Below are 16,298 nucleotides of genomic sequence, written 5' to 3'. Positions count from 1 at the left end.
ACAGCTCTCCTCAAGATTTGGGATGACGCCCTCGAAGCAGCAGATGACGGAGAGCCGTGTCTCCTCGTACTGCTAGACCTAAGTGCAGCGTTTGATACAGTAGATCACAATACTCTACTCGTCCGCCTCACAGAAGTAGCCGGAGTCCAAGACATAGATCTCCAATGGTTCGCGTCCTTCCTAGGAAATCGGTCACAGACAGTGAAACTAGGAAAATTCCTCTCCGAAACTCGGGCAGTCACCTGCGGAGTCCCTCAAGGCTCTCCGTTGTCACCCGTTCTCTTCAACATTTACATTCGCCCACTCCTTCAAATCATCAGATGCTCAGATCTCTGCTTCCACTCTTACGCTGACGACACGCAACTTTATTTCCGGATCAATGGAAAAAAAGATCACCAACAACAACTTGAAAACTGCCTCAAATCAATAGAGGACTGGATGACCACCAACTCCCTCCAGCTGAACCAATCAAAGACAGAGCTTCTTATCTTACACCAAAATCATAAGCCCGCAACCAAAACCTCCTGGTCTCCACCAACCGTCTTTGGGCAGACTATCTCCCCAAAGACCAAAGCGAAGAGTCTCGGGGTTATTTTAGACGCACAAATGTCAATGGATGCGCAAATAGGATCTGTAGTCAGTCGATCTCACCATCTGCTGCGAATGCTTCGCAGACTCATCCCTTTTATCCCAAAGAATGACAAAGCAGTGGTAGTTGGAACAATCATTAATTCACGACTGGACTACGCAAACTCGCTTTACATAGGATTACCACAATATCAACTTGCGCGATTACAACTGATCCAAAACACGGCGGCAAGGCTGATAACAGGAAAAAAACCCTGGGAATCCATTTCTCCTTCACTGAGGAGCTCACATTGGCTAACCGTAAAAAATCGGATCACGTTCAAGACCCTTTGCCTCACCCACAAATGCGTGCATAGAGAAGCTCCGCAATACCTAATGGAGAAAATAAATCATTACACACCAAACCGCAGTCTTCGATCAGCCAACAAAAACCTCCTCCTCGTGCCCAAAGCCCGGTATAAATCCAAGGGTGATCGGAGATTCGCTGTCCAAGGGCCTCGGCTATGGAATGCTCTACCAATCAACATCCGCCTGGAAGAAAATCACCTGGCTTTTAGGAAAAAACTCAAGACCTTCCTCTTTTAGCAGATGATCAAAGCTCGCCACAGCGCCTAGAGGCGATTCAGTTCGCATTGTGCGCTATATAAGTATTTCATTCATTCATTCAACAAAGACCAGCAACATACTTTGAGTGGTTATACCAGAATGATGCCTGCAGGTTTAGGTATCATCTTGGTATCAATTCTTTTCAGCCAGCCGTCAGCTTTCATACAAAAGCAATCCTAGCGGCTAATTAGCCTCTAGACTGCATTATAAGCAGTGGGAGGGAACACCGCCCCCCCCCCCCACCATCTTCCATGGTTTTCTCGGGCTCTCCTGACCCAACAGGGAGCCTGAGAAAAAAAGAAAAAAAAAATGTATGTAGTTTGTCGCCGCACGCTTGTGTGCAATTTTAAAGCATGTCGTGTTTGGTATCTATGTAAGGGCTTTTGTTTATTAAAAAAAAAAAAAAAAAAAGATATGTTTGGGGGTTCAAAGTCATTTTCTTAATATTTTTTCATGTAAACAAAAAGTGCCAGAAAGGGCTTTGTCTTCAAGTGGTTAGAAGAGTGGGTGATGTGTGACATAAGCTTCTAAATGTTGTGCATAAAATGCCAGGACAGTTAAACCCCCCCCCCCAAACGACTTTTTGGAAAGTAGACACCCCAAGCTATTTGCCGAATGGCATGTTGAGTCCATGGTATATTTTATATTTTGTCACAAGTTTCGGGAAAATTACACATTTTTTTGCACTAAATGATATATTGGTCAAACATGGCATGGTTCTATGTGGAATTACACCCCAAAATGCATTTTGCTGCTTCTCCTGAGTACAGGGATACTGCGTGTGAGACTTTTTGGGAGCCTAGCCACGTACAGGACCCCGAAAACCAATCACCACCTTCAGGATTTCAAAGGGTGCAAATTTTTGATTTCACTCCTGACTACCTATCACAGTTTTGAAGGCCACAAAATGCCAAGATAGCACCCCCCAATGACACCATTTTGGAAAGCAGACACCCCAAGCTATTTGATGAGAGGCATGTAGAGTATTCCAAGGACCATTGGTCCCCACAGGGAGCCAGGTCCTTCTCCTAGACTAGGCAGAAAAAAAGTGAGCTGCTGGTAGCAGACTGAGGGGTTATAGCCAGTAGGACTGCCCCCTGGGCAGTACTGTACAGCTTTGCTGTTTTTGTGTGTTCTGCCTAGTCCTCTCCTAAAGGTGGCAATATAACCCTAAGGTCAAGATTAAAGGTACTGTGTCTGTCAATGAACGAAAGAGAAAAAAATTACCCCATTTTGGAAAATAGACACCCCAAGGTATTTTCTAAGAGGCATGGTAAGTATTTTGCAGATCTCTATTTTTGAAAATGAAAAGAAACATTTTCTTTTTTTTTTCTTTGTTCAAATTTCAAAACTTTGTGGCAAAAAGTGAGATCTGCAAAATACTCTACATGCCACTCAGATAGCTTGGGGTGTCTACTTTCCAAAATTGGGTCATGGGGGGGGGGGGGGGGGGGTGTGCTAGCTGGGCATTTCATAGCCTCCGAAACTGTGATAGGCAGTGATGAGTGAAATAAAAAATGTATGCCCTTAGAAAGCCTGAAGGCGGTGATTGGTTTTCGGGTTCCTGTTAGACTGCCAAAAAGTTCCACACATGTGGTATCCCCGTACTCAGGATAAGCAGCAGAATGTATTTTGGGGTGAAATTCCACATATAACCATGCCATGTATGAGCAATATATCATTTAGTGACAACTTTGTGTAATTTTTATTTATTTTTTTGTCATTTTTCAATCACTTGTGACAAAAAAAAAATAATATTCAATGGGCTCAACATGCCTCTCAGTAATTTCCTTGGGATGTCTACTTTCCAAAATGGGGTCATTGGGGCGGGGGGGGGGGGGGGGGGGGGTTTGCACCGCCCTGCCATTTTAGCACCTCAAGAAATGAGACAGGCAGTCAAACTAAAAGCTGCATAAATTCCAGAAAATGTACCCTAGTTTGTAGACGCTATAACTTTTGCGCAAATCAATAAATATATGCTTATTGACATCGTTTTTACCAAAGACATGTGGCTGGATACATTTTGGCCTAAATGTATGACTAAAATTAAGTTTATTAAAAAAAATGTATAACAAAAATTAGAAAACCATTTTTTTTTCAAAATTTTCGGTCTTTTTGCGTTTATATCGCAAAAAATAAAAATCGCAGAGGCAATAAAATACCATCAAAATAAAGCTCTATTTGTGGGAAAAAAGGACACAAATTTAGTTTGGGTACAACATTGCATGAACGCGCAATTACCAGTTAAAGCAGTGCAGTACCAAATTGTAAAAAGTCCTCCGGTCATTGAGCTGCCAAATCCTGCAAGGCTGAAGTTGTTAAAGTGGAACTTCCCCTTTTGGGTGGAGCTCTGCATTTATTCACCAGGGCTGCCCTTTCACTGTGATAACTTATAGTTTGGTGCTGTTTTGTGATAATGTAAATGCAGCCCATTTTAATAGACTACAGCAGTGATGGTAAACCTTGGCACCCCAGATTTTTCAGAACTACATTCCCCATGATGCTCAACTACACTGCAGACTGCATGAGCATAATGGGAAATGTAGTTCCAAAACATCTGGGGTGCCAAGGTTCGCCATCACTGGACTACAGGATCTCTTAAACAATGAACATCACGTAAAAGAAAAGCATTAATACTTATCCTTCCAGTAGCCTGAGTCTTTGAACTCTGGTGCTTTGTTTTCCACACCTATGGGTGTGGGAATATCTGCTCTTTCTGACACACACTGTATTTCATCCCGGCAGCTTGAATATCACTAAACAACAAATGGGGAGGAACCACACCATGTGGCAAGGGGAGCAGTTATTTACACACCCAAAAGTGTTGAATACCTGCAGTGGCTGGGGAGACTGCCAGAAAGTTTAAGTATCTTTTCTCTTCTTTTACAGGCTTTAGTGGTAACAGTTTCACTTTGAAGGCTTTGGAAGACGTTTTAAATTTCTTACCCTTTCAAGTGTAAATGTACGGATGACATACTCAGCCAGTGGCTCCATTTCTACACATGTCACTTTAAAATCTCCATAGACTTCAGTATCATCAGGCCAATACTTGTAACATTTAACCTGTAACCATAACAAACAACCCACATAAGAAAAAATTAACACATTTGTAATGCAGGTGTTTCTTCCTTAAGATCAATACTGTAAATATCTATGAACACTTGAAGCAGATTTTTTTCTACCTCCTCTTCTCCAAACATAAAAAGAAATGTGCACATCTTCCATGTATGAGCCCTCCGGACTGTCTGCTGAAGCCACTGGCTGTGTGATAGCCATGACAGCCTGGGTTAAAAGATGCTAGTCAACATTTTAACCTAGAAGTCTGGCAATCTAGTAGTGGTATAGAGGTACTGCAAAGGACACCTGTGGATTAAAGGTGACTATTGCAATATAAACTGCTTGTATATTTCCACTTTTAATTGCCAATTTTTTTTTTTCATTTTGGCTGGAGTTCTGCCTTAAACTCTATGTCAAGTTAGCTGCTATAAAGATTCAGAAAGTTAACAGCTGCCACCAAAACAAGAGGGAGTAGTAAACCATCCACAGACATGTTTCAATGAAAACTGTCTAAACGGAAACAAAAATCTTTCCTCCCTTCTTTTGCTACTCCAGGACAGGAAGTAGGGGGAAATCAAAAACCAAAAGTTCAGATTATGCATACACCTCAACTCCCAACCCTGCACAGAAAAAAAAAATATCCCTTGCAATAAGTCTGTGCCCTTACTTCAAGGGTTAATAGCCTGTTTTGTCCAGAGTAAAGAACAACCTGTTTTAATTACTTGATCCTTTGCTCCCTTGGCAGACCAAACTCCCCCACAATCGGGTGGTCAACTGTTCCTCTGCGTCCTCACGTCTAGAGCAGGGCTATAGACCCTACTCTAGCCTTGATGATGTCAGGACCCTAGACTGCAGGGGTGCAGAAATGATGAGGACCAGTCTAGCTGCAAGGAGGAGCAGAGGATAGGGTGAATAGATTTCCCTAATACTAGAAGTACAAACACAGCCCCATTGCAAGAGATAATTTTCTATTTGCACAGAGATCAGTTTAAGGGAAATTCTCCAACAAACAAAAAAATGTAATAGGCTCTAAAACGTATAACAAAATTTAATTTTGTTTCATTTATAAAGCCATGGTACCAATTTATCAACCAATGGTGAGAAACTACCTATTATACTAATACTAGGCAAAGCAGGAGAGTGGAATGTTTACAGATCTCAGAGGTGACACTATCAAGGTAAGAAAAGATCCTTTGTTTAAACACATTTCACTTAATTTAAATCCTCATGTTTGGCATGTAAAACTACCCAGTAAGGCATACTGACTTTAAGGGTAAGACTGAGCTAATTGAGCTGGCAAGCCTCAACTAAATAAAATGCATTCTTACCCGGCCAACTTCAACTAGATTTGTAACCATCACAATGCAGGCAGATTGCTCTTGCCAAATCATCCTCCAGAAATCATACACCGTTTCATGAACCGGGCCTAAAAAAACAAAAGACACTTAAGATCAGTAGGTTGAAAGAGACAAAACCATGACCCCCATTCTTAGATTAATCTGTGACAACAGTTTAGAATTGGATATAGTGAGAAATGTTTTACAGTGCTGGGAAATGCCTTAAAGTATGTATATTTGTATATAATGTATGTTTATTTATTGAAGTGTGCAAATACAAGTGGCTGTTAACAAAACTATCAGCCCCCCCCCCCCCCCCCCCCATAGTACAATTGCTACTACTGCTGATATATTGGGCTTGGAGAGAGAAGAATATTCTTCAGTGCTTTTTCATGAAAATTCTAGATAGGAAGGTTTCCTTCCATGATGAAATGTTATCATGCAAATCCCACAGTTCTGAAATGTTACATAAATAACTGAATTTTTGGTTGATTTTAAACCAAAAAAAAGTGTTAACATTTCTCATCTAACTTAGGCAGTGCCAATCTCTCTTTAACAGAAAATAGTCTTTATATTTCAATATACCGTATATACTCGAGTATAAGCCGAGATTTTCAGCCTCTTTTTTGAGGCTGAAAGTGCCCCCCTCGGCTTATACTCGAGTCATCGCTGTCTGCCCGCTCGATCAGCGTGTCGAGCAGACAGACAGCGGCCATTCTGATTCAAAAGCCGCGCCTCCGGCTCCCCCTTCGCCTGTGATAGGCGGAACACTGAATTTCCCAGCAGCCTGTGTTCCGCCTATCACGGACTTCGTATCATCCTCGTACTACGGACGAGGATGATACGACGTCTGTGATAGGCGGAACACAGGCTGCTGGGAAATTCAGTGTTCCGCCTATCACAGGCGAAGGCGGCGGCGCAGCTTTTGAATTTTACAATGGCCGCCGACGAACGAAGAGGGCACGGGACGGAGGCAAGGCACAGGACGGCACGGCACGAGACGGGACGGGACGGGACCGGAGGCAAGGCACGGCGGCGAGGCACGGCGGCGAGGCACGGCGGCGAGGCACGGCGGCGAGGCACGGAGGCAAGGAGGCTCGGCACGGGACGGAGGCTCGGGACAAAGGCTCAGGACACAGGTAGGCTGGACACACACACACACACACACACACACACACACACACACACACACACACACACACACACACACACACACACACACACGGATACACACACACACAGGGATGGATGGATGGATGGAGACACACACACACAGGGATGGATGGACGGACACACAGGGATGGACGGACACACAGGGATGGACGGACACACAGGGATGGACGGACACACACACAGGGATGGACAGGCATGTCTTACCCTCGGCTTATACACGAGTCAATAAGTTTGCCAGTTTTTTTGGGGGTAAATTGGGGGCCTCGGCTTATATTCGGGTCGGCCTATACTCGAGTATATACGGTAGGTTTCCAAATGCAAATGGAATCCTGCCAGGCAGCTTAAATGAAAGCAATTAAAGCAGTGAGCAGAGCAGATTCTTTTACCTTGGGTGGCAATGTAATGGCTTGGCCTCTGATATCCCTGAAACAACAGGCAAATAATTCATTCTCAGCATCATTAGGGTCCATTGAAATTATACAAACTACTAACATTGTCTGGCCATTTAAACAAAATGTTTCAGAAAATAGAATTAAAAGAGGAGGTATGAGTGATAATTATCAATATAGGATGTGTAATTGAATTAAACGGTCAGACTTAAGGAATGTAACCACTCAGACTAAAAAATTATTTTTAAAATGGCAAGCCAGCATTTACACCGTTTAGCCAGAAACAGTGTTTGCTTGTGGCAAAGGATACAAAAAAATAGTTTTAAAACTTAAATGCAATAGTAATAGTATTTCCATGTCACCATAATTCTACTATACTTTTGGCTAGTGTGAAGAAACAAAATCCTTAAAAACTTTTTACTTAGGGTCTCCTTAGTAGAAAAGGACTTAACTAAATGCAAACGAGAGGCTCTCAGTTTCAGATAATAAAATTCAATTTGCAGAAATAAAAGCAAAATGTGCTGCATGCAGGAACATGTTAAATTCATTGTGGCAGTCAGCATACAGATTGGGCCAAATGTCGAGGGTAGCCACAAACATCTAGGCATCGTTCCAAAAAGCACTAAACTCACTTTAGCAGCAAGCTCATGGACACTTGCAGGCTGTTTATGGTTGGATACTTTTGGTGGGTATCTAACAAACATCAAGCATTAAGGGACACCAATGCTGTAAAATTGCTTTCATAGAAACATTGAACTATTGCATCTCATTATTTAAATTATATAATGTCAAAGTTGCTAGCTCCAAGGTTCTTTAAGTGTCTGATTTAATGTGACTGGTATCTTTATTAAATTATGTCACTTTGTACAGAACCTAAAGAGATGTTATATAAATTAATTGCAATACAATTTACAATTCCACACATTTTTTTTCTACTTTACATTGTATTATTTTAAATAAATTGCAATGGAAACCTGCATATTACGCCTGGCATGGATTTCCCTTTGGAGTCCAGTTGAAGTCTGGGTATCAGACTTGTTTGTGGGAGAATTAAACATGTAAGCAGCCTTAAGTCAAACTTTATGAGCATTGGTGCCCCTTCAAAAGGAAAGCACTAGTAGGAGCACAAAGAAGAAACACAAATTTCAGAACTGAAGGCCTCTCTTCAGGGTTATGGTTACTAAACTTAATATTCATAGTATTCCTGAAAATAATGGATGTATTAATTTTCATTATTATGGTTTAGTACTCTGAACATGGTAACATTACCTGGGTTTAACAAATTTCTGGTTGCTTTTTATTATTTACATAACCATTAGCCAAGTATTTAAAGTTTACTTAGAAGAACCCAATATAGGACAATCAAGTTTCATCAAAAAAAATCTCAAACAAAAATGTGAGGCAAACCATAACTAAAAAAGCCAATTGTCCAAATTAAAGCAAATACTTAGTAAGTATTAAGTATTAGACCATAAGTATAAACACTACATCTCCAGGATTTAAAAAATACTCAGTTTTCTTACTATTTATTAATGTTTCACATATGATTGACAATTTAATAGAACTCAATTTGAAAAATGTGTGAATCTTTTGTGAAAGTTGTGTTACTGCTGTGTCCAAACATTTATACACAGACCTCTTATTGAAGCATTAAAAGACGTTCAAGGTCAAAAAACATGTATGTGCTGTTATTGGATGGCGGAAAAGAAAATCTGGTTGTCAAGAAAAATAATCTATGCTGCTTTACTTCCACATGTGAAGGATCACATTTGGAGAAAACATCTTGCTGTCCTTTACAGTTATGTTGTTTTATTCCCCCCATTTAAAACTGGCTTTAGAAAAAAGGACAGTGGAAATCTGCTTAGTTAACTTAATGTTTTATATATCTGCTCTGCATGATATCAAATCTGTGGCCAAAGGATGTATATATCTGTTATGCATGACACCATACAGGGCCCAATTTATGCACACAGATACAGAAGTCATGGTCAATGGGCAGTTCAATGTTCTGGCACATCTGATGAAACTATGGGTAGGGATTTGCATCCATAAAACATCTAAGGCAGGCCATAGATGGGAGCAAATTTATTTCCTGCAACCATGGGTTGCTTGAAATTTGCTTGACCCCCCCTTAAACAGACTGCATTGACAGGGGTATCCCTCCCATGGGGCCATTGTGTTCGCCTGGTAGGGAGGGGCTGGGTAAGCCAACCCCACCAGGAGAACACAGTGATTATTGCTAGCGGGGGAAAAAAACAAAAGAAAAACTGAAAAGCACCGCTTCCTCCATTTTAGTGGACCAGGTCAGAGGTAGCCTGATGGACAGAGGCGTTCATTTACATCCATACAGCTCAGTTGGGTCTGCCCAGGGCCGCTCTACATAAACTGCACTTCATGTAGAAAAGGCCTTTTGGACTCAACTGTTTATCAGCTACATTTTTTTTTTTAATAAGAAATACATTAAAATTTTAGTGCATATAATGCAATATTTCCAAAATGTCTATAAATTATAGCAGATAAGTTTGAACTTTAAATATTTTAAGATCTATAATTGTGTGCAACATGTTACAACTAGGATACTCAACATTTTCCATAGTAACACTTTAAAGAGGAAGTAAACCCTAATGGGTTTACTTCCTCTTTCATTCCCTGCAAAGGTAAAGCATAATGGACTACTATGCATCGCATAGTAGTCCATTATGTGTCACTTACCTGACACAGGAGCCAGCGAAGTCACCGCTGTCCGATGTAGTTCCGAGCGTCCATCTTCTTGGTGGGTCTCGCTGCTCTGGCGCTGTGATTCGCCGGAGCAGCGATGATGTCACTCCCGCGCATGCACATGGGAGCTGACACGCTTACCCAGTGCGCCGCTGTCTACGGCGAATGTGCCGTAGACAGCGGTGGCCGTCTTCAGGTAAATATCTCCTAAACCATATAGGTTTAGGAGATATTTCTTGGACCTACAGGTAAGCCTTAATCTAGGCTTACCTGTAGGTCAAAGTGGTTTGTAAGGGTTTACAGCCACTTTAAAAACGTTTACAGCTTCTAAATTTAGAGGCAACTAGAAATATCGACTCTAAAATGATTCCTTTAGCTATGATGGGTGCAGTAATACCCAATACTCATTCCCCCAGCTAGATCAAGTACAATTGCTGACAGCTCTGATCTTGAAAGTGCTCAGAGCTGAGTGCTTCCTGGTTCATTGCTTCTAGGGGAGGTGATCAAGAAATGGATGTTTCGAAGCCTGCCATTCTGACAACTCTGATGCATGTCCTGGGCTTCCAGAAAGTACATTGTGCTAGGCGTGCACTTAGGACACACATGAGAGGGTGAAATATCTCCGATATTTAAAAATGACCAGGCCTCTATAACCACTTGTCGACCAGCGCGTGCCAATATATGTCCTAACTTTGAGGATGGATATCGTTATGGCAGCAGCTAGCTGCCATAACCCCAATATTCTCGTATTCGGCGGGTGGTCGGCTACAAGATAAAAGTGGTCTCTGCAGCAGATTTGCACAAGATCACTTTTATCCATGGCAGGAGAGGGCCCCCGCTCCCACGTGCTCCGGTGCCCTCAGCTACTTACCGGAACAGTCGGCAGCAGTGGAGGCGATCTGGTCCTTTCACTGGCTGTGCATGGAAATGAATGGCCTCCACCTGTCTCCATGACATTGCAGGGCAGAAGCGACGTCAAAACGTCACTTCTGCCCATAGCTCTGAAAGGGCCTTTTTTTTTTTTAAATCTTTTTAAATGACAATTTTTTCTTTTTTTATTGCATTTTAGTGTAAATATGAGATCTGAGGTCTTTTTGACCCCAGATCTCATATTTAAGAGGTCTTGTCATGTCCCGACGAACCCGTGTGCAGAAGTGAACACATATGTGAGTAGCGCCCATATATGAAAACGGCCTCCTCTGTAACTTAAAACATGCAACCTGTAGAATTTTTTAAACGTCGCCTATGGAGATTTTTTAAGGGTAAAAGTTTGCCACAGCAATCTCTGTGAGTCGGATCGTGGGATACCCCGCGATCGTCTCACGGAGAGGAAGAACGGGGAGATGCTAATGTAAACAAGCATCTCCCCGTTCTGCCTAGTGACGGTGTCACTAATCTATCACTGATCTCTGCTCCATGTGCTTGAGAGCAGAGATCAGTGACGTGCCACACGTAGCCAAGCTCCCCCCCATATTTAGAATCCCGCCCCAGGACATACGTAATCCCCACACTGCCCCCTAGTGGTTAACCCATTCACTGCCAGTGTCATTTACACAGAAATCTGTGCATTTGTAAAATGTCCGATATGTTCGCCATAATGTCGCAGTCATGATAAAAATCGCTGATCACCGCCATTACCAGTAAAAAAATAATAATAAACATGCCATAAAACTATGCCCTATTTTGTAAATGCTATAACTTTTGTGCAAACCAATCAATAAACACTTATCGTGATTTTTTTTATCAAAAACATTTAGAAGAATACGTTTTGGCCTAAACTGAGGGAATTTTTTATATATATATATATATATATATATATATATATATATATATATATATATATATATATATATATATATATATATATACACACTTGGGGGATATTTATTATAGCAAAATGTAAAAAATAATGCGTTTTTTGATAAAATTGTTGTTCTTATTTTGTTTATAGCGCAAACAATAAAAACCGCATGGGTGATAAAATACCATCAAAAGAAAGCTCCATTTGTGGGAAAAAGAAGACATCAATATGGTTTGGAAGCTACGTCGCATGACCGCGCAATCAGTTAAAGCGACGCAGTGCCGAATTGCAAAAAGTGCTCTGGTCTTTGGCCCGCAAAATGGTCCAGGGCTTAAGTGGTTAAGTGGATAAATTGAATCATTTCTATAAGAATGTCCATAGCCACCTGAACAAAAAGCCAACAAACGTGCAGTTGCTAATGCAACAGCAAGCTTGTTTACATCCCATTACTGCTGTACTGTAATGCTTATGGAAGCAGCAATAAAAGGTTTAAAACTGACATTTTTCACATGTTCTTGTGTGATAAACATTTTTATCATAAAGATAAGAGGTTTCAGGAGTAATTGTTGACACCAGTTTCTTAGTCTATATGTCGACCATATTCTGCCACTTCTCGAGACATATGAAAAAGAAGAAAATAAATTAACTTTTAAACATCTGCATAGATGGACAAATGTTTAAATAAAGGTAGCTATTCAAATCTACAGTTTAGGGCACCCAAATTAAAGCAGACTTAAACAAGCACTCCAGGAAAAAGTTTTTTTTTCCCCACACAGTGGGGCTGTGCCCTGCACTGCATGGATTAACTTTGTTTTTGCCTAGGGTTGAGGAGAGCAGAGAAATACTTGCCTAATCTGCTGATCCTCTGAGTGCAAGACCGGTGCCCACCGCTCCTGCCTTCCACACACTAGCAGACATGTGCATGGACATTTCTGACGTCATCATGACCATAGACTGGCTCTTGATGTGAGGATGGCAGGAACAGTCCATTGCTGGACATAGGGGAGCACTTTTTTTCTTAAGGATCGGGTAAGTATAGCCTTTTTGTGCACCCCTGGACAAAACAAGCAGTTAAACCATGCATGCAGGCATAGCCACACTGCATTGGAAGACTTTTTTTCATGGGGTTCTGCTTTAAAAGGGATCCTGAAACCTGGCTATTCTTCCAATAAGATTACATGTGCATTTATCAAACTTTTGGTATGCTATTTACTTGAAAAAATCCTCCCTTGTGAAAAAATAAAAATCATAAGCCCCCCCGAGACTAATGCTGGGCAAAGTCATCCTGGATGTGATGTCCTCAGCCACAGTAGACTCAGAGCCGTCACTGAGGTGACACGCTATAGTATTCTCCTTCACTGCATAAAAATTGCCATAAACTGCCCAAAAATTGTCAGTGAGTGGATCAAGCTTGTCTTTTTGTTACAAAAAAGTCACAAGTTTTTATTTAGCAGCATTACAACCTTGGGCACTGTGCAGATCAGCCAATGACATCATTTGACTAGGATGACGTTGAACGCCTGCACAGCCTCCTTGTTTGCCCCTTGCCTGCCTCTCTCTGTCTGCACTGGGGTCACATTAGCAGGGAGGGAGTATTAGTTTGCAGGCGTTTCAGGATTGCGCATCATTTTTAAGAATGCCTTGACTAAAAAAAGGTTGAGAAACATTGGTTTAAGTGACCTACCCAGACTAAGTATGCATATCAGGAAGTAAAGGGTCTATTTATAAAAATTGGCAAAAAATAGAAATAGATTTCAGTGTCCCTATTTTACAAAAGTTGTCATAAAAGGTGGTGGTATTGAAGAGAAGTTAACATGATAAAGTATCCAAACTGAAAAAAAAAGAAAAAGTGACAAAAAAAATAAAATAGGGAAAAATAGTGAAATGTTATATATATATATATATATATATATATATATATATTTTTTTTTTTTTTTTTTTTCATAGTAAGGTTGAAGACAACCTAGTTAGTAAGGTTGAATTGTAGACACTCACTCAGTTCAACCTGAGTGAGTGTCTACAATTGTCCCTGTACATTATATATATATATATATATATATATATATATATATATATATATATATATATATATATATATATATATATACACATATACATACATACACACACACACACACACACACACAGTGCTCATAAATTTACATACCCTAGCAGAATTTATGATTTCTTGGGCATTTTTCAGAGAACATGAATGCTAACACAAAAACATGTTTTTACTCATGGTTAGCGTTTGGCTGAAGCCATTTATTATCAATCAACTGTGTTTAGTCTTTTTAAATTATAATGGCAACAGAAAATACCCAAATGACCCTGATCAAAAGTTTACATACCAAGGTGATTTTGGCCTGATAACATGCACACAAGTTGACACAAAGGGGTTTGAATAGCTATTAAAAGGTAACCATCCCTCCCTGTAATCTGTTTGCTTGTAATTCTGTGTCTTGCAATCCTTGCAGACCCTTGCATCTTTCATCCAGTGCTGCACTGACATTTCTGGATTCTGAGTCATGGTGAAAGCAAAAGGATTGTCAAAGGATCTGCGGGAAACGGTAGTTGATTTGTATAAAACAGGAAAGGGATATAAAAAGATATCCAAGGAATTGGGAATGCCAATCAGCAGTGATCAAACTCTAATTAAGAAGTGGAAAATGAGGGGTTCTGTTGCAACCAAACCACGGTATTAAGAACTTGGGTTATGTAAACTTTTGATCGGGGTCATTTGGGTGGTTTCTGTTGCCATTATGATTTTAAAAGAGTAAACACAGTTAATCGATAATAAATGGCTTCAAACACTAGCCATTAATGAAAGAAACGTTTGAGTTTTCATACATATTCTCGGAAAAATGGCCAATAAATCATAAATTCTGCCAGGTTGTATATGTGTGCATGTGTATATGTGTGCATATATATATATATATATATATATATATATATATATATATATATATTTATATTTATTACACATACACAGTCTTGGCCAAAAATATTGGCACCCCTGCATTTCTTTCAGATAATGCACCACTTCTTCCAGAAAATTGTTGCAATTACAGATGTTTAGGCATTCTCATGTCTCATCTTGTTTGTATTGGTACGACATAAAAAAAAAAAAAAGTAAAAAAAGCCAAATCAGACACATTCCACACAAAACTCCAAAAATTGACTAGACAAAATTATTGGCACCTTCTCAAAACTAAGAAATAATTGCATTCCACATTTGTGATGCTCCTGTAATTTTTAGTTAAGCTCATCTGTATCAATTAATAGGTGCTGACAATATAGAAATCACACCGGCAACCAGTTAAAATGGTGAAAAATGTACTCAACCTGTTGTGTGTCTGTGTGCCACATGGACCATAGAGAAGAGAAAGAGCAGCAAAAATTGTCTTCGGATTTGAGAACAAAAAATTGTGGAAAAGCATGGACAATCTCAAGGTTACAAGTACACCTCCAGAGATCTTAATGTTCCTGTGTCCAATGTGAGCAACATTGTCAAGATGTTTACAGCGCATGGCACTGTAGCTAATCTCCCTGGACACAGATGAAAGAGATATATTGATCAGAGTTTGCCAAAACTTACCTGAGGAAGCCAAAATTCTTTCGGGTGAATATGCTGTGGACAGACGAAACAAAATTACAGCTTTTTGGTAAAGCCCATCATTTTACTGTTTTCAGAAAAATAAATGAGGCCTTTAAAGAAAAGAATAAACTCCCTACAGTCAAACATGGTGGAGGTTCACTGATGTTTTTGTGTTGCTTTGCTGCTTTATGCACAGGGTGTCTTGACCATGTGCATGGCATTATGAAATCTGAATACTACCAAAGAATTTTGGGGTGCAATGTAGGGCCCAGTGTCAGAAAGTTGGGTCTCCATCAGAGGCGATGGGTCTTACAGCAGGAAAATTACCCAAAGCACACATAAAAAAGCACCCAGAAATGGTTTAAGTCAAAGCACTGGAGAGTACTGAACTAGCCAGCAAGGAGTCCAGATCTAAACCCATAGAGCACCTGTGGAGAGATCTCAAAACCGCAGTTAGGAAAAGGAACCCTTCCAATCAGAGACCTGGAGCAGTTGGCGAAAGAAGAGAGGTCCAAAATTCCAGTAGAGAGGTGTAAGAAACTCACTGATGGTTACAGAAAGCAACTGATTTCAGTTATTTTTATCCAAGGGGTGTGCTACCAAATATTAAATTGAGGGTGCCAATAATTTTGGCGCTTTGCGTGGAATGTGTCAGATTTGGCTTTTTGTTTTTTCCACTTTTCTGTGTCATAACACTACAAACAAAATAAACATGAGAATGCCTAAACATTTGTAATTGCAACAATTTTCTGGGCGAAGTGGTGCATTATCTGAAATTCAGGGGCGCCAATGTTTTTGGTCATGGCTGTATATATACAAATAAAACACCTTTCCTTTTCCCAGCACCCTAGAAATAATAATTTACATTAGGTTTAAGGTGTATAGACCAGTTTTATACATGAATGAATCTGCCTGATATTATCTTTCTGGTCTAAAGAAATTGAAAATTAGCCATTTTTACTTTTACATTTAAGACTTAAAAAAAAAAAACACAACACAGCAGAAGGTGTGGCTATTCTACTGAATCTAAA

At 40.2% G+C, this 16,298-nt stretch overlaps 1 protein-coding gene across 22 annotated transcripts in view; it reads right to left on the bottom strand.

Moving 5' to 3' along the window:
- PTPRK (protein tyrosine phosphatase receptor type K) overlaps positions 1–16,298 on the bottom strand; it is a 596,872-nt gene that overhangs the window by 65,321 nt on the left and 515,253 nt on the right. For 12 of the 22 annotated variants that reach the window (XM_077486905.1, XM_077486910.1, XM_077486907.1 and 9 more), the window contains 3 exons: positions 7,148–7,184; positions 5,580–5,677; positions 4,141–4,257 (listed from right to left, as the gene is read on the bottom strand). In XM_077486905.1, the coding sequence (XP_077343031.1) occupies positions 4,141–4,257; positions 5,580–5,677; positions 7,148–7,184 (252 nt within the window). Of the gene's footprint in view, positions 1–4,140; positions 4,258–5,579; positions 5,678–7,147; positions 7,185–15,267; positions 15,301–16,298 lie in introns of all 22 variants that reach the window. The other 10 variants (XM_077486902.1, XM_077486901.1, XM_077486909.1 and 7 more) reach the window with 1 other exon arrangement.

Source organism: Lithobates pipiens, unplaced genomic scaffold (assembly GCF_037356315.1).
Source record: "Lithobates pipiens isolate NorthernLeopardFrog02 unplaced genomic scaffold, aLitPip1_a1.2 Scaffold_18, whole genome shotgun sequence".
Classification (NCBI taxonomy): Eukaryota; Metazoa; Chordata; class Amphibia; order Anura; family Ranidae; genus Lithobates; species Lithobates pipiens.
This window is presented reverse-complemented; position numbering and strand designations above follow the sequence as displayed.